The sequence below is a fragment of the Heterodontus francisci genome, chromosome 34 (genome assembly GCF_036365525.1).
Source record: "Heterodontus francisci isolate sHetFra1 chromosome 34, sHetFra1.hap1, whole genome shotgun sequence".
Lineage (NCBI taxonomy): Eukaryota > Metazoa > Chordata > Chondrichthyes > Heterodontiformes > Heterodontidae > Heterodontus > Heterodontus francisci.
The window spans coordinates 10,944,909-10,967,994 of NC_090404.1; the positions used below are offsets into that span (position 1 = coordinate 10,944,909).

At 46.3% G+C, this 23,086-nt stretch overlaps 1 protein-coding gene across 3 annotated transcripts; it reads right to left on the reverse strand.

The window, feature by feature from the left end:
* Positions 1-12,465: 12,465 nt before the first annotated feature.
* LOC137349046 (zinc finger protein 229-like) lies at positions 12,466-22,672 on the reverse strand. 3 transcript variants are annotated; one of them, XM_068014323.1, is made up of 2 exons: positions 14,929-14,984; positions 12,466-14,472 (listed from the first exon to the last, which is right to left on the reverse strand). In XM_068014323.1, exon 2 carries the CDS (start codon positions 14,084-14,086, stop codon positions 13,121-13,123), a length of 966 nt encoding a protein of 321 aa, XP_067870424.1. In that variant the 5' UTR covers positions 14,087-14,472; positions 14,929-14,984; the 3' UTR covers positions 12,466-13,120. The 3 variants fall into 3 exon arrangements, with proteins under 3 accessions (XP_067870424.1, XP_067870426.1, XP_067870425.1); XM_068014325.1 differs by lacking the exon at positions 14,929-14,984 and adding an exon at positions 20,646-22,672 and having other exon boundaries at positions 14,090-14,472; XM_068014324.1 differs by lacking the exons at positions 12,466-14,472; positions 14,929-14,984 and adding exons at positions 16,650-21,946; positions 22,481-22,672.
* Positions 22,673-23,086: the final 414 nt, after the last annotated feature.

Consider the following 23,086-nt stretch of genomic DNA (forward strand, 5'->3'; position numbering starts at 1 on the left):
GTTGCCAGCGTTTGCCAGAGCTGGCAGGCAGCCATAAAGGCGGGGCTAAAGTGTGGCGAGTTGAAGAGACTTAGCAGTTGGCAGGAAAAAAGGCAGAAGCGCAAGGGGAGAGCCAACTGTGTAACAGCCCCAACAACCAATTTTATCTGCAGCACCTGTGGAAGAGCCTGTCACTCTAGAATTGGCCTTTATAGCCACTCCAGCCGCTGCTCCACAAACCACTGACCACCTCCAGGCACTTACCCATTGTCTCCCGAGACAAGGAGGCCAAAGAAGAAGTTTCTTTCAGAGAAGCTGGAGCTGTGTGGCAAGGAAGGCTGAAAGGCGAAAATAACGTTAAAAAACTTCATACCTGGGTGGGCTGGAACCACCAACCTCTCTAGCAACAGCCGAACGTGCTAGCCCATTGTGCCACAGACACTGACAAAATGGCACTTTGGAGATACTTCAAGGCAGTGTGTCAGTGAATTAAAGTTTCAGGTAGCATGACCTGCATAATCCTGGCAGAGATCAGTTTTTGCAGACAGACTCTGCGGGATCATTCCTGGGGTTTTGCTGCCATCTGGTGGAATAAATCAGGATTTCTCCCCAGCAATTTTTCCTTCAATTGGGGCAAAGCCAATTTTACTAAAATGAGGAGTGATTTCGTGAAAGTGGACCGGAAACAACTACTTGAAGGTAAATCAGTGTCAGAGCAGTGAGAGATATTCAAAGGGGAGATCCAGGAGGTTCAGAGTAAGCAGGTTCCCACAAAGAAAAAGGGTGAAACGGACAAATCTAGAGCTCCATGGATGTCAAGGAGCTTCCATGGGAAGGTCAGGCAGAAAAGGAAAGCTTATGTCCGACACTGAGAACTCAGTATGACAGAAAGCCGAGAGGAGTATAGGAAGTGGAGCGGTGAAATCAAAAAGGAAATTAGGAAAGCAAAGAGAGGGATGAAAGAATATTGGCAAGCAAAATCAAGGTGAACCCAAAGATATTTTATCAATACATTAAGAGTAAGAGGATAACTAAGGAGAGAGTAGGGCCCGTAAAAGACCAAAAAGGTAACTTATGTGTCGGGGCAGAAGATGTTGGTATTGTTCTTAATGAATACTTTGTGTCTGTCTTCACAAAAAATGGGGACGATGCAGATATTGTAGTTAAGGAGAAATAGTGTGAAATATTGGATGTGATAAACGTAGGGAGAGAGGAAATATACACGGGATTAGCATCCTTGAAAGTTGATAAATCGCCAGGGCCAAATGAAACAACCTCGAATGTTAAAAGAAGCAGGAAATGAAACAGCAAATTGACGATAATTCTCCAGTCCTCAGTGCATGCAGCAAGTCCCTTGTGGTCTAGTGGTTAGGATTTGGTGCTCTCACCGCCACAGCCCGGGTTTGATTCCCGGTCAGGGAAGTGCACTTTTACACAGTAGTGGAATGGAACTGACTGAATTGCTTTTTCACAGAGTCGGTGCCGAAATGATCGGCCAAATGGCTTCCTTCTGCACTGTCACAATTCTGTGGCTTTTGCGAGTGGAACCCAGGGATCGGTGCTGGGACTCTTGCTGTTTGTCGTGTATATTAATGATTTAGACATCAATACGGAAGATATGATCAGTAAGTTCACAGATGCCATGAAAATTGGTAGTGTCGTAAATTGTGAGGAGGAAAGCCTCAGATTACAGGATGATATAAATGGGCTGGTGAGATGGGCGGATGGCAAATGGAATTTAATCCTGAGAAGTGTGAGGTGATGCATTTTGGGAGGACTAACAAGGCAAGGGAATATACAATGGCTGGTAGGACCCTAGGAAGCACAGAGGGTCAGAGGGACCTTGGTGTACTTGTCCATAGATCACTGCAGGCAGCGGCACAGGTAGATAAGGTGGTTAGGAAGGTTTTTGGGATACTTGCCTTTATTAGCCGAGGCATAGAATATAAGAGCAGGGAGGCTATGGTGGAGCTGTATAAAACACTAGTTAGACCACAGCTGGAGTACTGTGTACAGTTCTGGTCACCACGCTATAGGAAGGATGTGATTGCACTGGAGAGGGTGCAGAGGAGATTCACCAGGATGTTACCTGGGCTGGAGCATTTCAGCGATGAAGAGAGACTGGATAGGCTCGGGTTGTTTTCCTTAGAGCAGAGAAGGGGCATCTGATTGAGGTCTACAAAGTTATGAGGGGCATAGATAGGGTAGATAGGAAGAAACTTTTTCCCTTAGCAGAGGTGTCAATAATCAGGGGGCATAGATTTAAGGTAAGGGGCAGGAGGTTTAGAGGGGACTTGAGGAAAAAGATTTTCACTCAGAGGGTGGTTGGAATCTGGAACACACTGCCTGAGGGGGTGGAAGAGGCAGGAACCCTCACAACCTTTAAGAAGTATTTAGATGAGCACTTGAAACGCCATAGCATACAAAGCTGCGGGCCAAGTGCTGGAAAATGGGATCAGAATAGATAGGTGCTTGATGGCCTGCACAGACACGATGGGCTGAAGGGCCTGTTTATGTGCTGTATGACTCGATGACTCTATGACTGTAGATGTGGTGCTGGAGGATTGGGGAGCTGCTAACGTTGTACCTTTGTTTAAAAAGAGAGTGAAGGATAGACCAAATAATTACAGGCCAGTCAGCTTAACCTCAGTCGTGGGCAAATTATTGGAATCAATTCGGAGAGACAGGATAAACAGTCACTTGGAAATACACAGATTTATCAAGGATAGTCAGCATGGATTTGTTAAGAGAAGATCTTGTTTGACCAACTTGATCCATTTTTTTGAAGAAGTAACAAGGAAGATAGATGAGGGTTGTTCAGTTGATGTGGTCTGCATGGATTTTTAGCAAGATCTTTGACAAAGTCCCACATGGCAGACTGGTTAAAAAAAACAAGAGCCCATGAGTTCCAGGGAAATGTAACAAGGTGGATACAAAATTGGCTCAGTGGCAGGAAACAAAGGGTAATTGTTGACGGGTGATTTAGCGACTGGAGGGCTGTTTCCAGTGACCTTCCGCAGAGCTCAGTACTGGGTCCCCTGCTTTTTGTGGTATATATTAATGATTTGGATGTAAATATAAGGAGCGTGATCAAGAAGTTTGCAGACAACACAAAGATTGACCTTGTGGTAGATAATGAGGAGGATAGCTGTAGGCTGCTGATCATATTGATAGTCTGGTCAGATGGGCAGACAAGTGGAAAATGGAATTCAACCTGGAGAAGGTGATGCATTTGGGGAGGTCAAACAAGGCAAAGGAATACACGATTAATAGGAAAATACTGAGAAGTGTAGAGGAAATGAGGGACCTTAGAGTGAATGTTCACAGATCCCTGAAGGTAGCAGGACTGGTTGATAAAGTTGTTAAGAAGACATATAGAATCCTTTCCTTTATTAGCCGAGGTATAGAATACAAGAGCAGGGAGATTATGTTGGAACTGTATAACTCATTGGTTCGACCACAACTTGAGTACTGTGTGCAGTTCTGGTCACCTCATTAAAGAAAGGATGTAATTGCACTAGAGAGGGTACAGAGGAGATATACGAGGATGTTTACAGGACTGGAAAAATGCAGCTATGAGGAAAGATTGGATAGGCTGGGGTTGTTCTCCTTGGAACAGAGAAGGCTGAGGGGAGATCTGATTGAAATGTACACAATTTTGAGGGGCCTGGATAAAGTGGAGGTGAAGGGCCTATCCACCTTAGCAAAAAGGTCAGTGACGAGGGGGCAAAGATTTAAAGTGATTGGTAGAAAGATTAGAGAGGAGATGAGGAAGAACTTTTTCACCCAGAGGGATGGTGATGATCTGGAACTCACTGTCTGAAAGGGTAGTTGAGGCAGAGACCCTCAACTCATTCAAAAGCAGTCCGGATATGCACCTCAAGTGCCGTAATCTACAGGGCTACGGACCAAATGCTGGAAGGCAGTATTAGAATAGATGGATCCGTTTTTGACTGGCACAGACACGATGGGCCAAGTGGCCTCTTTCTGTGATTCTATGATTCTAAGACTTGGCGGTGACATGATAGAGCTCTTTAAAATGATCAATGGGTTGGACAGAGTAGATGTGGAGAGAATGTTTCCACTTGTGAGTGAATCCAAATCCAGGGGCCATGAATACAGTTACTGATAAATCCAATAGGGAAATAAGAGGAAATTTTTTTTCTTCCGAAAGTGTTTAGAATGTGGAAGTGGTTGAAGCAAATAGTTGAGATGCTTTCAAAAGGAAACTAGATGAAAAGATGAGATTAAAGGGAGTAAGAAAGTTTGCTGAAAGCCTGGCATTGGGGGGGGGAAGAGTGTGGTGTAGTGGTAATATCAACTGGGCTAATAATCCAGAGACCCACGTTAATACTCTGGTGGCACTGGTTCAAATCCCGCCATGGTAGCTGGCGAAATTTGAATTCAATAGTTAATAAATTTAATTAATGAATTTGTAAAAATCTGGAGTTGAAAACTAATCTCAGTGATTAAAATGATTGTTGCAAAAACCCATCTGGCACCTATTTGGGAAGGAAATCTACCGTCATTACCTGGTCTGGACCACGTGATTCCAGACCCACAGCAACGTGGTTGACTCTTAACTGCCCTCTGAATTCGGTTGTCGAGGGATGGGCAACAAACTCCTTGCCAGTGACACCCACATCCCAAAAAAAACAAGAATAAATATAAAGGCACAGGCTGAAATGAGGAAGGTGGAATGGGAGCAGGGAAGTGAGGTGCATAAACACTAGCACAAACTGATTAAACTGAATGGCCTTTTCGTGTGCTGTGTGTTCTATGTAATCTCCTTTTACAGGGGAGGATTTGCAGTCGAGAAACTCAAACCAAGCATTCTCATCAAGATCTGACAGGGTCACTCGATTTATCAGGACCTGAATATCACCAGCCTTTGAATGTGAAAGGAGAAATGTTTGTCTGCTTTGTCTGTGCGAAAAGATTTGAAACAACAGCACTGAATAGCACTGAGACACACACACACACGCATCTGAGTGAGGGTGTTCCGGGGCTTTTACCATTTATACAGCCTGAAAAAACATTGTTTCATTCACAGTGGGGAGAATCCATTCATGTGTTCTGTGTGTGGATGAGGCTTCAACTGATCGTCCAACCTGGAGAGACACAAGGACACCCGCACCACGGGGAAACAATGAAAATCTAGAGACATTCAGAAGGGATTCAATTATCCATCCCAGCTGGAAGCTCATCGACACAGTCACACTGGGCAGAGGCCGTTCACCTGCTCTGTATATGGGAAGGGATTCATTAATTCATCCACCCTGCTGACATACCAACTTGTTCACACAGGTGAGAGACCTTTTAAATGTTCTGACTGTGAGCAGAGATTTAAAAGTAAAAACAAACTGCTGCGACACCAATGTACTCTCACTGGGGAGAGGCTGTTCATCTGTTCCGTGTGTGGGAAGGGATTCACTCGTTCGTCCCACCTTAGAACCATCGAAAAGTTATGGCACAGAAGGAGGCCATTCAGCCCATTGTGTCCATGCCAGATCAGAAAAACTAGCCCCTCAGTCTATTCCCACCTTCCAGCACCTGGTCTGTAGCTTTGCCGGCTACAGCACTTCAGGTGCATGTCCAGGTACCTTTTAAAAGAATTGAGGGTTTCTGCCTCCACCACCGTTCCTGACAGTGAATTCCAGACACCCACCACCCTCTGGGTGAAAAAGGTTTTTCCTCATGTCCCTTCTAATCCTTCTACCAATTACCTTAAATCTGTGCCCTTAAGTCCTTAAAACATATTTTTAAAAAGAAGTAGAAGCGACTCGTAACACTTCCGCCCTTGGAGAAATGAAATGCCATTTTTAAATGCATTTCATTATAATGCATAATAAAACAGAAGTTGAAAACATTTTAAAACACATTCTCATACTCAACCCCATTCACTCTTTACCTGTAGTTAATACAATTTTGCTTTGTACCATGTTTGCACTCATATAACTCAAACAAGATTAAATTCTCGATAAAACATCTGCAATAACATTATTTTTGCCTGCACTGTGGACAACCTTTAAATGATAGGGCTGTAATAGTAAACTCCATTGGGATCATCTGGCATTCTGGTTTTAAAAAAATCTTTCTACAAATGCTATCACAAATCGGCCGATTGCAACCTTCCAAACAGAGCCCCCCAGTTGTTCCAAGTGCTCCTTCCAAGTGTCACTATAGACCAGCACATCACCAAGGTAAACTACACAGTTAGGAACACTAGCTACCACTGGGTTCACTAGTCTGAGAAGTTTCTGGAGCACCCCCTAGCCTGTATGGTATCACTTGGCACTGGAAAAAGCTGGCCAGTGTGTCAAAAGCTGAAATTTCTTTAGCTCGGGGTGTTAAAGGAACTTGCCAGTATTCCTTTAACAAATACAATTTTGTAAGAAACATGGCACTGCCCACTCTGTCAATACTGTTTACCAAGCGAGGGATTGGGTGGGAGCCTGCCTTTGTCGCTGCATTAATTTTCTGTAGCCCATGCAAAGTCTAGTTGAACCATCAGGTTTAACATAAGAACATAAGAAATAAGAGCAGGAGTAGGCCATTCAGCCCCTCAAGCCTGCCCCACCATTCAATAAGATCATGGGTGATCTGTCCCAGGCCTCAACTTCTCTTTCGGGCCAGCGCCGCATAACCCTTAACTCCCCAAGATTTCAAAAATCTATCTACCTTCTCCATAAGTACATTTAGTGACCTAGCCTCCACAACTCTCTGAGGCAGAGAATTCCAGAAATTCGCCACCCCCGAGAGAAGAAATTCCTTTGCATCTCAGTTTTAAATGTGTGCCCCCTTATTCTGTAACTATGTCCCCAAGTTCGAGATTCCCCCATGAGTGGAAACATCTTCTCAACATCAAGCCCCCTTAAAATCTTATATATTTCGATAAGATCACCTCTCATTCTTCTAAACACCAATGAATAAAGGCCTAACCTGTTTAGTTGTTCTTGATAAGACAGCCCCTTCATCCCTGTAATGAGCCTAGTGAACCTTTTCTGAACTGCCTCCAATGCTAGTATATCCTTCTTTAAATATAGGGACTAAAACTGGACGCAGTACTCCAGGTGTGGCCTCACCAACACCCTGTACAGTTGTACCAAGACTTCCCTATTTCTAACCTCTAACCCCCTAGCAATAAAGGCCAAAATTCCATTTGCCTTCCTAATTACTTGCTGCACCTGCATGATAACCTTTCGTGTTTCATGCACAAGAACACCCAGATCCCTCTGTACTGCAGTATTTTGTAGTATTTCTCCATTTAAATATTCTGCCTTTTTATTCCTCCTGCCAAAGTGGAGACCTCACACTTTCCCACATTGAACACCATCTGCCAAGTTTTTGCCCACTCACTTAACCTATCTATATGCCTTTGCAGATTCTTTGTGTCCTCATCACAACTTGCCTTCCCACCTATTTTTGTATCATCAGCAAATTTGGATACACTACACTCTGTCCCTTCCTCCAAGTCATTAATATAGATAGTAAATAGTTGAGGCCCTTGGACCGATCCTTGTGGCACCCCACTAGTTACGGCTTTCCAACCTGAAAAAGACCCATTGATCCCTACTCTCTGACTTCTGTGTGTTAGCCAATCCTCAATCCATGTCAACACATTATCCCCAATACCCTGAGCTCTTATTTTGTGCAATAACCTTTTATGTGGCACCTTATCAAACGCCTTCTGAAAATCCAAATACACAACATTTACTGGTTCCCCTTTATTCACTCTGCTTGTTATATCCTCAAAGAACTCTAACAAATTTGTCAAACATGATTTCCCTTTCATAAAACCATGTTGGCTCTGTTTGATTGCATTATGTTTTTCTAAATGTCCTGCTATTTCTTCCTTAATAATCGACTCTAGCATTTTCCCAATGACTGATGTTAAGCTAACTGGTCTGTAGTTTCCTGCTTTCTGACTCCCTCCTTTCTTGAATAGGGGCGTCACATTGATGGTTTTCCAATCCACTGGTACCCTACCGGAATCCAGTGAGTTTTGAATTATGACCAATGCCTCCATTATCTCTGCAGCCACTTCTTTTAAAACCCTTGGATGCAGGCCATCAGTCCTGGCGACTTGTCTGCCCTTAGTCCCATCAGTTTGTCCAGCACATTTTTCCTCGTGATAGAGATTGTTACAAGTTACTAATACTATTGGTGAACTACAGCTGCTTTGACTGGGACTGGTTTTCCAACATGTATTTATGATTATTTGGAAAAGCATGGTTTGATTAGAGATAGTCAGCATGGCTTTGTAAGGGGCAGGTCATGCCTCACAAGCCTTATTGAATTCTTTGAAGATGTGACAAAACACATTGATGAAAGAAGAGCAGTGGATGTGGTGTATATGGATTTTAGCAAGGCGTTTGATAAGGTTCCCCATGGTAGGCTCATTCAGAAAGTAAGGAGGCATGGGATTCAGGGAAAGTTGGCTGTCTGGATACAAAATTGGCTGGCCCAAAGAAGTCAGAGGGTGGTAGTAGATGGAAAGTATTCAGCATGGAGCTCGGTGACCAGTGGTGTTCCACAAGGATCTGTTCTGGGAGCTCTGCTCTTTGTGATTTTTATAAATGACTTGGATGAGGAAGTGGAAGGCTGGGTTAGCAAGTTTGCCGATGACATGAAGGTTGCTGGAGTTGTGGATAGTGTGCAAGGCTGTTGTAGGTTGCAACGAGACATCGACAGGATGCAGAGCTGGGCTGAGAAGTGGCAGATGGAGTTCAACCTGGAAAAGTGTGAAGTGATTCATTTTGGAAGGTCGAATTTGAATGCGGAATACAGGCTTAAAGACAGGATTCTTGGCAGTGTGGAGGAACAGAGGGATCTTGGGGTCCATGTCCATAGATCGCTCAAAGTTGCCACCCAAGTTAATAGGGTTGTTAAGAAGACGTATGGTGTGTTGGCTTTCATTAACAGGGGGATTGAGTTTAAGAGCCGCGAGGTTATGCTGCAGCTCTATAAGGCCCTGATTCGACCACACTTGGAATATTGTGTTCAGTTCTGGTCGCCTCATTATAGGAAGGATGTGGAAGCTTTAGAGAGGGCGCAGAGGAGATTTACCAGGATGCTGCCTAGACTGGAGGGCATGTCTTATGGGGAAAGGTTGAGGGAGCTAAGGCTTTTCTCATTGGAGCGAAGAAGGACGAGAGGTGACTTGATAGAGGCATACAAGATGATGAGAGGCATAGACAGAGTGGATAGTCAGAGACTTTTTCCCAGGGTGGAAAGGGCTATCACCAGGGGGCATAATTTTAAGGTGATTGGAGGAAGGTTTCGGGGAGATGTCAGAGGTAGGTTCTTTACACAGAGAGTGGTGGGTGCGTGGAATGCGCTGCCAGCGGTGGTGGTAGAAGCAGATACATTAGGGGTTAGACCCCGGCACTTACCAGCACCTTCAGGAGAGATGGTGAGAAAGCTGCTGTGTACAGAAAATAAAATCAATGTCTGCAAATCCCCTGTAAAAGGAGTTTACAAAAGTTATCACTGTAAGTACAGGATAGAAATTCTGAACAGACAATTCTAGTTTCGATGGAACAATTTTTCCTCTCTTGTTCCCCCAAATCTGTAAATCCCCGTCCCACACACTCTCCCTCCTCCCTGTGCTGAAATCCATGCCCATTGCACCATTTCTTTCCTCCACTGCCAGTTTTCTCCCTCCCTCTACTGTGACTGGGGTTCAGTTCTCCAGCCCCTGTGTGCAGAGTGAGAATCAAATCAATGAGTCAATGATTTTCTCTCCTGGTCACGGAAAGCCTGAAGCCCCGCCCACTCTGTGTCGTCACCAAGATGGCTGCGCATGCGCTCTGCTTGACGCTCAGCCGAGATGCCGGCCGTTAGCCTGGGCCGGTTCCCGGGAAAAAGCCCCGGAGTTGCAATTGCGGTATCTGGAGGTTCTTATTCGGGACTTGCGGTCTACACCAGATGTTTCTGAAGGCTCCCCGCCCACCCGACGGCTCCATTCCTCCCCTGCGCCCCGCCGCCTCTCACCCACTTCAAAAGCCTGTCCGGCACTCGTACAACTCTGATCAAAGTGGCACTGCGCACGCTCCAGATCCAGTCCAGTCCCGCGCCTGCGCATTGGGCTCCAGCAGTAAATGCACTGTCTCTGTCCATCAGCTATTGCAAACTCCAGCTAAAATAAACTGTGCAGCATTACTGTTAGCCTTAATTTTATCAACAAGCCTCCTGTCCTGCACCTTGTCAATCCATGTTGACAATTCATCTGCATTTCCTTTCTCACTGCACTGTTATTCACTCAAATAATCCCTGTTGTCTGTCCTGAATTAATCTATTTAATTAACAACAGTTGAAATGTTTGCTCCACACGCACAGGGCTTCATCTGTTTAAAGCCACAGCAGGAAGGGCCACTTTTCTCCTTTGAAAAATCAGGTTTCAAAATGATTCAGAGTTTCAGCCAATGATGGGGATCCAGGGTCAGCCCCGTCCACCCTAGACTAAAAGCCCCGCCTCTCATTTGCTCTGGTTTGTTGGAGGACCAACCAACGCTCGGTCCTCCATCCCCGCCCACTTTTCCCATTGGCCTGTAGCTGGTGTCAATCATCCTGGCATTGTGAGGTGTCCATGTGTCGGCTGATAGCAACAAATTGTACTTAACATAATAAAATATCCCAAGGCGCTTCACAAGAGCATTATAAAACAAAATATGACACAGAGCCACATAAGGAATTATTAGGTCAGATCACCAAAAGCTTGGTCAAAGAGGTACCATACTCATACCCCACTCCGGCACTGTGGTGGTCACCCGAGCCATATTGCACTTTATCTGGAGATCGAAAGCGGACCATGTCCGCAGAGGAACAATGTTACAACCTCTAGATAACGGTAGAAAAAGAATACCGAACATCCTGAGCCTGAGCTCTGCCCTAAGCCTGATTCAGGAGAGCCCACCTACCCCGCGGCTGAGTTCCAGCCCAAGGAATCTGAGTGGGAGATGCAGAGGTAGAAGCAGAGACCTCTACTGCATTGGAGGTCTCTGAGCATCAGCGCTGCTCCCGGAATAAGAGGAGGAGGCACCCCTCCTCTGGAGGGGGCCATGAGGTTTGGGGTCCATCTCCTTGTTGGGGTCCATGGGCCTCGCCACCAGCACCACCAGGGCCTCGAGCCCCAAGCGGCAGCCCTCTGCCCCTGAGGGTAGAGTGAGGAGAGAAGCCCCTGTTAATTTAGCAACTCCAGATGAGCGGGGAGAGAATGCCTGTGGTGGGGAAGCCTGTGGCCTCCACAAGAGAAATCTCTCCTTCAGCCAATGGGTAGGGTGTCCTGGATGGGGGTGAGACCTGTGAAGGTCAACTCTCCCAGCAGTCTGATGCTGCACCCAGGATGTACCCTATCGAAGATCAAGTTGCATGGTGCTAAGACTCCATCTGCTAAGACTCTGGGCACTGGCGGGGCAGAAGATGGCCTCCTCTCTCCGCTTCCAGTCTCAGCTCTGGCTGGATTTCCGGAGTCGGGAACAACCATCTCCCCTGGGCCACTCAATAACCTTTTGGACGGAGGTGGAGGGGCTTCCTGACCCCCTGGCGCCGATAGGCACCAGTTCCCTAGAAAAACCCAGGGAGGACTCCTCCGCCATCGATCCTGGAGGTGAGATCTTGATGGAGATGGGACCAGCTGGCACACCCGGGACGTCTGGGGAATAAAGGCCTTCTCGACAAACTAAAAGGGATCTATGGTATAAAAGCCACCTTAAAACGACTGTTAGCTCCGCAGCACGCAAGCTACACAGACAAGGACATAAAGTCGTGGAAGCTTCCAACATTCATACAGACTCGAACAAAGGCACAGTAACTTGTTTTTACTCACTTTTAAATTTCACTAAAGCATCTTGTTTAAATTATCCCTCTTACCTCAACCAGATACCTCTCACTTTCCCACTCTGGCTGTCGCCCTTCTGACACTTCTAAACTGTCTCTTTTCCTGAGTTAGCCTGGCTAATTCAGACTTTCCAGACTGACACATGGTCAGATAATACTTGTATCATATAATGATTCCCTTTTGTCTGTTCTTCCCACCTTTCTTTATGCTTATCCGGAGTCCACGAGGGATCCCAATCTTCCCGATCATTTTATCTGAAGTTCTTCTTGTTTTTGGCTGCCAGAAATTTGGTGTGACCCTTTGGGTCCCCACTCCACATCCTTATTTGCCAAGGCTGATGTTTTATATTCTGAGTATTGTTACGATTTGTGTGGGTACGGATCTCTCGCTACATTACGATCGTTCCTGCCTGGGAAAAGGACCTCTCATTTCCACTCCGATCGTTCTTACTTCGCCTGGTTAACCCAGAGAACGATATTACCTCCTCCTTTACCCAAGGAACTGCGATTCTGGTTCTGCGCCATCTTTAGTTACTTCACCCATGGATCCATTCTTTGGTTTGGATCCTCAAATCGACCCGCCAGCTCCCCATCCCAAATGCCTACCTCCCTATCTAATGGGTGGTAAAGTAAATGTACTCACCTGCTCTCTGAGGCTGACGTTTGACTGGGCAACAGTGACTGAGCCCTGAAGATCCTGTTGACTACATCAAATTGTTGTGGAGAAAATATAGCCACTGAGTCATGGGATTAAAGCAAATAAAAGGTTTCTAATCAAGCACGGTACAGGGGAGAAGTTCTCTGGTTCATCCAAAGAGTTTCTCAGTGAAACAGAGTCTGTAGCACACATTTATAGAATACAATAACCATTACTCATTTGTTCACACCACCCCAACACATTCCAGGACTGCAGCTTGATCAATAACCTGGATTGTATTGTCCCACTAACATTCTCCTGCTATCTCCTCCCAAACCTTGAAGCTGCCAGCTCCCATCGTTTACTGCTTGTATCGTCTCCTGCCTTTCCCCTTATCTCTTTGATTAGTGAAGCAAGGAGTTTACACAGACTGTGGAGGCAATTAAATAGTTATACAGTTAAAACATAGTGGTCAAGAAAGTATCCCATCATTCAACGGGCTGCTCACAACTACAGTGATTCTTCTAAACTTATTAATACATTCTAATACTAATTCTACTAATGTCACCCTTCTGGTCCCACTGCACACTTATGAACTCGCTGGTGTCTCAGCAGGTTTGATGATTTCGCGAATCCCTTCCCACACTCGGAGCAGGTAAACAGTCACTCCCCAGTGTGTGTGCGTTGGTGTTTCAGCAGATCATTTCTACTTTTAAAGCTCTTGTCGCAGTCAGAACATTTAAAAGGTCTCTGATCAGTGTGAACAAGTTGGTGTTTCAGCAGAGAGGATGATCGAGTGAATCCCTTCCCACACACGGAGCAGGTAAACGGCCTCTCCCCAGTGTGAACTCGCTGATGTGTCAGCAGGGCGGACGGATGAGTGAATCCCTTCCCACAGTCAGAGCAGGTAAACGGCCTCTCTCCGGTGTGAGTGCGTTGGTGTCTCAGCAGATCATTTCTGCTTTTAAAGCTTTTCTCACAGTCAGAGCATTTGAAAGGTCTCTCATCAGAGTGAACCCGCTGGTGTTTCAGCAGGGTGGATAACTGAGTGAATCCTTTCCCACACACGGAACAGGTGAATGGCCTCTCCCCGGTGTGAATTCGCAAGTGTCTCAGCAGCTTAGATGACTGAGTGAATCCTTTCCCACACACACAGCAGGTGAACGGCCTCTCTCCAGTGTGAACTCGCTGGTGTGTCAGCAGGTTTGATGAATTAATGAATCCTTTCCCACAGTCAGAGCAGGTAAACGGCCTCTCTCCGGTGTGAGTGTGTTGGTGTGTCAGGAGGCTCGATGACCGAGTGAATCCCTTCCCACAGTCAGAGCAGGTAAACGGCCTCTCCCCAGTGTGAACTCGCTGGTGTGTCAGCAGGGTGGATAAACGGGTGAATCCCTTCTCACACACGCAGCATACGAATGGCCTCTCCCCAGTGTGAACTCGCTGGTGTATCAGTAGGTCCTTTTTGCTTTTAAATATCTTTTCACAGTCAGAACATTGAAAATGTCTCTGATTGGAGTGAATAAGTTGCTGTCTCGGAAGGTCGGAAGACCGAGTGAATCCCTGCCCACACACAGAGGAGATGAACGACCCCTCCCCAGTGTGACTGAGCTGATGTGTTTCCAGCTGCATCAGGGAACTGAATCCCTTTCCGCAGTCCCTACATTTGCACAGTTTCTCCCTGGTGTGGGTATCCTTGCATCTCTCCAGCTTGGACACTCACTTGAAGCCTTGTTCACACACAGAACACGTGTACAACTTCTCCCTGTTGTGAATGGTGTGATGTTTTTTCAGGCTGCGTAACTGGTTAAAGCTCTTCCCACTTGGGTGTGTGTGTCTCAGTGCTTTTCCAGTCACACTGATGTTTGAAATACTTTCCCACAGACAGAACAGACAAACATTTCTCCTTCCACGTTCAAAGGATGATATTCAGGGCCTGATGAATCGTGTGAGTCTGTCAAATCTTGATCTGCTGCTTGGTTTGTGTTTCCCGTCTTTAAATCCTCCCCTTCTAAGGCCTGCAAAAGAGTTTACAAAAGCCATCACTGTCAGAAATTCCCAACATTCTCTCCTCTTGCTTCCTGGCCCAGGATGGCCGTGCAGGCGCCCTGCTGCACATTGCCCCACTGCCAGTTTTCTCCCTCCCTCTACTCTGGCTGGGTTCAGTTCTCCAGCCCCTGTGTGCAGAGTGAGAATCAAATCAATGAGTCAATGATTTTCTCTCCTGGTCACTGGGACCCTGAAGCCCCGCCCACTCACTGTGTCGTCACCAAGATGGCCGCGCATGCGCTCTGCTCATCGCTCAGCCAAGATGGCGGCCATTAGCTGGGGCCTGTTCCCGGGAAAAAGCCTCGGAGCAGCAAATGGGGACCTGGAGGTTCTTATTCAGGGCTTGCGGCCTACACCAGGTGTTTCTAAAGCCTCCCCGCCCACCCGCCAGCTCCATTCCTCCCCTGCGCCCCGCCGCTTCTCACCCGCTGCAAAAGCCTCTTCGACACGCGACAGCTCAGCTCAAAGTGACACTACGCATGCTCCAAATATAGTCCAGCCCCGCACCTGCGCACTGGGTTCCTGCAGTAAATGCACTTTCTCTGCCCATCACCTATTGCAAACTCCAGCGAAAACTTGAGGGAATAATAGTGCAGAGAAAGGAAATTCAGTGGATGTTGTGTAGATGGATTGTCAAAAGTGTTTGGTAAGGTGTTGGACAGGAGACTTGTTGATGAAATTAAGACTCACGATATTATTGGATAAGTTCATTTCAGATGGAGTTTGCAATAGGTGATGGACAGAGACAGTGCATTTACTGCTGGAGCCTGTGGACAGAAGCTGCAAGGTGAGGCTGATTCAGATAAAACAGGGAATAGGAGACTGGAGAGAAAAGCAGCCTCAGTGTCCTCATCTTCTGGGAAAACCTGTAAACGGACTTGTGCTGACATGTACACGTCACAAACGGATGAAAACCAACTGTAAATTATAATATTTTTGGGCATTTGGGTGTTATTGTCAGCTGCCATTATACACGGCATGTTAAGTTGATTGACTTCTGTGTTCAACATGTTTAAAATAGAGGGGGGAGATCACTTCATCAACTCTAACAGATGGTAACGCCAACAGGAGGTGGGACAGCTACTTGAAGGGGTCTGGTCACATGACCTAGAAGCCACCCTTTTTAGCCTGTCTGGTTTTGAAACAGTTTCAGTTGGAGGGAACAGCTTGTTTAGGAAAGCAGCTGCCTGGAAGCTGTGCACCTGACCATCTCCGGGGCCTGCAAGAAGGGGGAAAAGCCGTAGTCTGAAAAGTAGAAAGAAAATTTGTCTCTGCTTTCTTCCAGTTTCTCTCATCGAAAAGGGTTAAGTCAGAAAATAAGCTGCCTCAGTTTCTCTCTAAAGTACAGAGAAGATAGATTAAGAGATGAAATTTCCTACGACTCTTACTCCATTCGGCATTTCCAGTCAGTTAATTCCAGCTTTGGACTTTGTTAGTTCAAAAAAATGGGACTCTGGTTTCAACTGGGACCCCTGTCAGTTTGTAATTAAGTTGTTTTCTAATCGGTAAATGTCCTTGCCCTTTCTGATGCTTTTACGTTTTCTTGTATGTTTGTGAGCGTGTGTTGTGAAGTTAACCCACTCCTGAGTTTAAGAGTGTGGGTCAATAAACCCTACTTTTTAAAAAAAAACTTTTAACAGCAGTGTTGTTGCAGTCCTTTAAAAGTTAGGGTTCACAAACTGAGGGAGTGGAGAAATACACCATCAGGATTTCTTTTCAAAAAAGGGGAAAAATTAAAATCACAATCTGCTTATGGGCAGGTTGTTGAAAATATAGAGAAATTTGTTTTCAAAATTTACTACCTGTTCATAACACAGTTAAATTATCGGAGGGCTGGTAGGACTCACTGTGTATTGTAAAAGAATGGGATAAGACTGATCCTAAATCATCTTTTCTTCAGTTCAGTTCTTTCTCGTATATATATTTCACATTGACTGTTGAGTGTCTGTTAATAGATGAATTTATCCATCTGGTTAAGTCACTCTGATCCCCTAACTTCAGTTTGCTCCAAATCAGTAAATTTCAGATAACTAGAAGCCCCCTGTTCTGTATTTCTCTTTTTGAAATGAATCCTGCAAACAACAGAGTCCCAGACGAGGTGCAAGTAGAATTCTTCATTTTTCTATTAATGAACTACTTCTAAGTTCCAGGTGGTCATTTCAACATTAAAGGAAAACCAGTTCAACTTGATAATTAATTATAACCAATTCACCACTCCAATAATCAGCAGAAAAAGCAAATCTTACATTAAAAACATTTGATTTCAGTTCAGTGGGTTCTGATTCTCATGTTGCAAGCTGGAAGTGACATCAGTGATGGAGTTACAAAAATACCCAGATTATTTCAAGAGTGCAGTCTGAGACTCGGGCCTAGAGTTTCCTCTCATAGAGTCATATCGCGAAAAAACAGGGCCTTCAGCCCATCGTGTCCGTGCTGACCATCAAGCACCTATCTATTCTGATCCCATTTTCCAGCACTTGGCCCGTAGCCTTCTATGCTATGGCGTTTCAATTGCTCATCTAAATACTTCTTAAATGTTGTGAGGGTTCCTGCCTCAAGCACCTTTTCAGGCAGTGCATTCCAGATTCCAACCACCCTCTGGGTGTAATTTTTTCCCCCTCAAATTCCCTATAAACCTCCTGCCCCTTACCTTAAATCTATGTCTCCTGGTTATTGACCCCTCCGCTAAGGGAAAAAGTTTCTTCCTATCTATGCCCTTCATAATTTTGTATACCTCAATCAGGTCCCCCCTCAGCCTTCTCTGCTCTAAGGAAAACAACCCTAGCCTATCCAGTCTCTCTTCATAGCTGAAATGCTCCAGCCCAGGCAACATCCTGGTGAATCTCCTCTGCACCCTCTCCAGTGCAATCACCTCCTTCCTATAGTGTGGTGACCAGAACTGTACACAGTACTCAAGCTGTGGCCGAACCAGCGTTTTATACAGCTCCATCATAACCTCCCTGCTCTCATATTCTATGCCTCGGCTAATAAAGGCAAGTATCCCATATGCCTTCCTAACCACCTTATCTACCTGTGCTGCTGCCTTCAGTGATCTATGGGCAGGTACACCAAAGTCCCTCTGACGCTCTGTACTTCCTAGGGTCCTACCATCCATTGTATATTCCCTTGCCTTGTTGTCCTCCCAAAATGCATCACCTCACACTTCTCAGGGTTAAATTCCAATTGCCACTGCTCTGCCCATCTTACCAGCCCATCAATATCGTCCTGTAATCTAAGGCTTTCCTCCTCACTATTTATGACACCACCAATTTTCGTGTCATCTGCTCTCATCAGCACAATCTCACTTCCACCCAAGTCTAAACAATGTTTTAAGCTTTGTAAATTGTTTGTACCCAGCCTGCACATGTCTCTGTGTGAAAATCCCGAGGAAACTCCGGGCCTGGATGTGGTATAAGGGGCAGTGCAACTACTGCTGGATACAACCACATAAAGCAACCACATTCTGTACAACTGAGACCATTGATCTGTGTCTAATTATTTCAGTCAAGTTCCAGTTCCTATCCTCCAGTCCTCATGAAAGGCCACACTGTTATACACCGAATGATATCCAGAATGTTGAAACCAACATTGAGAAAAAACACAAAGATAAAATGACTATAAGCTCAGTTGAGTATCAGAAACATTTTCAGTATTTAATTCTGATGATTTTCAGTGTTTAGTTTGAACATTTTTGGGTTTATTCAAATAAATCAGTTTTTATTTTCTTTAATAAAATCACAGGACACTTTGTGAAAAGCAGAAAACCCCAAGTATCACCTCGACCTGGTTATTCTCTTGTTGACAGGCAAGGCCATCTCTGTTCACTTCCTTGTATCCCTCATCACTCACATTTCCCTTCCTTCTGTGTCCACCCTGGAAAAAACTCTCCCCAAGTCACTTATAACTACTCTTTCAAACTCTCAACTGTCTCACCATTGGCCGTCCATTTGTTACAATGCTTCTGTAACTGGCGATCTGCTCAATCACTCCCTCAACCTCTGATGTCTTTACCCTCAGTAAAACCCTGACTCTCTTCCACCCTTGTCACTCCCTCATCTTCACTTCCTCAAGTCTAAGGAACTCAGATTTGAACATATCTGGCCCACGACTGGTTTAGCCATTCATTACCAGAGCCAGCTGCACCACACATCAAGCTCTATCTGGCCTGGCTCTCCTCTGTCAAAACTGCTCACTATTTCAGGGTCCGTCCTGAAAGCAAAGATAATCCCAGCTTCATTTCTCCACCACAGTCTCCTTAAACCTCTCTCACCTGAACTCAAACAAGTGTAAGGAGATCATGGATTTCTTTGTCACTAACACTGAGACCATCCATTCAGCTGCATCCTCCTCTTCTCCACCAAGACAAACATCCCCCGAGGTTCCCTCTTCCCTCACCCTGAACCTGTGTCTTTGTCTAGTTTCTCTCCCATCATGTCCTCTCCAAGCTCATCTTATCCATGAGACCCACCTCCTTCTCTCTCACCCCCATTCCCACTAAACTGATCAACCAACTTCCCTTCCTGGTCTTCGTGTTAACTGACATTGTAAACAATTCCCTTTCCTCAGGTATTTCCTGCTCCCTTTTAAAACTGTCATCACCCACCTTGTCAAAACCCCCACCCTCAGGCTCGCTGTCTTTGTAAACTACCACCTCATCTTCAACCTCTCATTCCTCTCCAAAGTCACTGAATGTCTTTATTCCTCTCAAATCCGTGCCCACCTTTCCTGTAACTCCATGTTTGAACCTTTCCAATCAGGTTTCCATCCCTACCACAGCACTGAAACAGCTCGAATCCATGCCACAAAGGACATCTTTGGTGACTATGGGACACTATCCCTCCTCATACTTCCTGACCACCCAGTCGACCACACCATCCTCCAACACCTCTCTCCACTGTCCAGCTGAGTGGGACTGACCTCACTTGGCTCCACTCAGACCCATCCAATCAGAGCCAAAGAATCTCTAACAATGACTTCTCTTCTCACCCAGTTATCTTTGGAGTTTCCCAAGGATCTATCGATGGCTCCTTCTATCCCTCATCTATCTGCTGTCCCTTGTTGCCATCATCTGAACACATGACATCAGGTTCCACATGGACACTGAAGACACCCATCTCTACCTCACCACCACCTCTCTTGACCCTTCCAGTGTTGTCAGCCTGCTTGTCTATTCTAATGCTCTTCCGACTGACCTCCATCCTGCTTAAACTTGAGCTCATCCAAACTCTGCTGCATTTTACCCCAACCATCACAAAGTCCCACTCATCCATCACTACTGTGTTCACTGACCTACAATAGCTCCAGGTCCACCAATGCCTTCAGTTTAAAATTCTCATCTCCATTCAAATCCCTTCAAGGCCTCAACCCCTCCCTGTATCTGTAACCTCCTCCAGCCGTACAACCCTCAGAGAACTCTGCATTCCTCCAATTCTGGCCTCTTACACATCCCTCACTTTCTCTGTCCCATTGGCTGTGCCTTCAGTCATTGGACCTAAGCTCTGGAATTCCCTCCCTATATCTCTCTGACAGTCCACATCTCTCCTCCTTTAAGACCCTCCTAAAAACCTATGTCTCTGACCGAGCTTTTAGTCAGCCCTCCTAATATACCCTTCTTTAGCTCAGTGACAACTTTTGTCTGATTTGTCAGTTTAAGCTTCTGAGATGCACTTTCGGATGCTTTCCTACCTTAAAGGTGCAATGTAAATGACAGTTGTTTTTAAAATCACATTACAACAGACTAAGGAAGCTGGTATTAAAATAATATATGGGTACACGGAGTTAGGTTGCAGATCAGACATGATCTCATTGAACGGCAGAACAAGCTCGAGGGGCTAAATGGTCGACTCCCGTTCCCAAGTCACGAATAAACCGGGAGTCAAACACAGCTGATGAATGGAAAGTCATGGGGGAACTGGGGAGAAGGCAGTGCAACAGAAACTCTGCTCAAGTGCTGGTTTTGAGAGTTGGGAAAGTCCGGGCTGAAATTTCAGAGGAACTGGAGCAGGCCATTCAGCCCATCGAGCCTGCTGCACCATCCAATTAGATCCTGGCTGATCAATTAATTATCAACAGAAACAAACCCCAACTATCAGAATGAACATGGTTCAGTCCTGGATGTGATTAACAGCAAAAATAACAGCACCTGCAACACCTGCAGTCACTTGTGAACTCGCTGGTGTTTCAGCAGGTGGGATGACAGAGTGAATCCCTTCCCACACACGGAGCAGGTGAATGGCCTCACCCCAGTGTGAACTCGCTGGTGTGTCAGAAGGTTGGACGACTGATTAAATCCCTTCCCACAGAAGGAACAGGTGAATGGCCGCTCCCCGGTGTGAATGTGCTGGTGTCTCAGTAGGAGGGATGAATTAATGAATCCCTTCTCACACACAGAGCATGTGAATGGCCTCTCCCCAGTGTGAACTCGCTGGTGTGTCAGAAGGTTGGACAATCGCTTAAATCCCTGCCCACAAACAGAGCAGGTGAATGGCCTCTCCCCAGTGTGAACTCGCTGATGTGTCAGAAGGTTTGACAATCGCTTAAATCCCTGCCCACAATCAGAGCAGGTGAACGGCCTGACCCTGGTGTGAACTCGCTGGTGTGACCGCAGGTCGGATGAATTCATGAATCCCTTCTCACAAACGGAGCAGGAAAATGGCCTCTCCCCCGTGTGAACGTGCTGGTGTGTCAGGAGGTCAGATGATCGCTTAAATCCCTTCCCACACACGGAGCAGGTGAATGGCGTCTCCCCAGTATGAAGTCGCTGGTGTCTCAGATGATCGGATGATCGCTTAAATCCCTTCCCACACATGGAGCAGGTGAACGGCCTCTCTTCTGTGTGAACTTGCTGGTGTGCCAAAAGGTTGGATGATTGATTAAATCCCTTCCCACACACGGAGCAGGCGAACGGCCTCTCTCCTGTGTGAACACGCAGGTGTCTCAGCAGATCCGATGACTGAGTGAATCCCTTCCCACACACGGAGCAGATGAATGGCCTCTCCCCAGTGTGACTGCAATGATGAATTTCCAGCTTGGACGGGCAACCGAATCCCTTCCCACAGTCGCCATATTTCCATTGTTTCTCCATGGCTCAGGTGTCCCTGTGTCTCTCCAGGTTGGATGATAAGTTGAAGCCTCGACCACACACAGAACACACGTACAGTTTCTCCCCGTTGTGAATGGTGTGATGCTTTTACAGGCTGTGTAACTGGTTAAAGTTCTTTCCACAGTCAGTGCACTGGAACACTCTCACATGGGTGTGTGGGTCTCGGTGCTTTTCCAGTCACACTGATGTTTGAAATCTTTTCCCACAGAAAGAACAAACATTTCTCCTTCCACATTCACAGGCCGATGATATTCAGGTCCTGATGAACTGAGTCACTCTGTCATATCATGATGTGATCTTTGGTTTGAGTTTCCTGGTTGCAAATCCTCCCCTTCTAACCTCTGTAAAAGGAGTTTATGAAAGTCATCACGTAGTACAGGATAGAAATTCTGAACGGACAATTCTAGTTCCGATGGAATATTTTTCCTCTCTTGTTCCCCCAAAGCTGTAAATCCGCATCCCACACACTCTCCCTCCTCCCTGTGCTGAAATCCAAACCCATTGCATCATCTGCACCATTTCTTTCCTCTGCTGCCAGTTTTCTCCCTCCCTCTACTCTGACTGGGTTCAGTTCTCCAGCCCCTGTGTTGCAGAGTGAGAATCAAATCAATGAGTTAATGATTTTCTCTCCTGGTCACTGGGACCCTGAAGCCCCGCCCACTCTCTGTGTCGTCACCAAGATGGTCGCGCATGCGTTTTGCTCCTCCTTCAACAAAATGGCGGCCATCAAACTGGGCCTGTTCGGAAAAGCCCTGGCGCTGCAAATGGGGACCAGGAGGTTCTTTTACGGGGCTTGCGGCCTACACCAAGTGTTTCTGAAGCCTCCTCGCCCACCCGCCGGCTCCATTCCTCCCCTGCGCCCCGCCGACTCCCACCTGCTGCAAAATCGTCTCCATCACTCGCATAGCTCTGATGAGAATGACACTGCGGATGCGCCAGATGCAGTCCAGCGCCTGCGCACTGGGTTCCTCTGGTGTGAATTTCACTGAATGGTTGCAGCACAGAAAATGACTTGTGATACAACAAAGTGACTGCTGACAACGCAGCGGCCCACAGACATAATCAGGGTATGCCACACTGCAGCTACATCCTGCGAATTAAGCGCATGCGCGGGATGACGTCATCGTACAGCGCCAACGTCATTGCTTTCTGATGAAGGGTCACTGACCTGAAATGTTAACTTTGCTTCCCTCTCCACAGATGCTGTCAGACCTGCTGAGTATTTCCAGCACTTTCTGTTTTTATTTCAGATTTCCAGCATCTGCAGTATTTTGCCTTTCTATTGTAACATCATCACCTATCCACGCCTGGGCCATCTTCGCACATTTACGATAAATCGTCATCGACTATCGAGTCCCCCCTCGGCTCGAGGAAGCGGCTGAATGGGAGACTTTAAGGCTGAAGCTCTCCCCCCACCCTCGCTCCAGGCCTCGACATTTCTTCCCCTCAGCCGCTCGTTCCAGACCTGGCTGCCCCCCCCC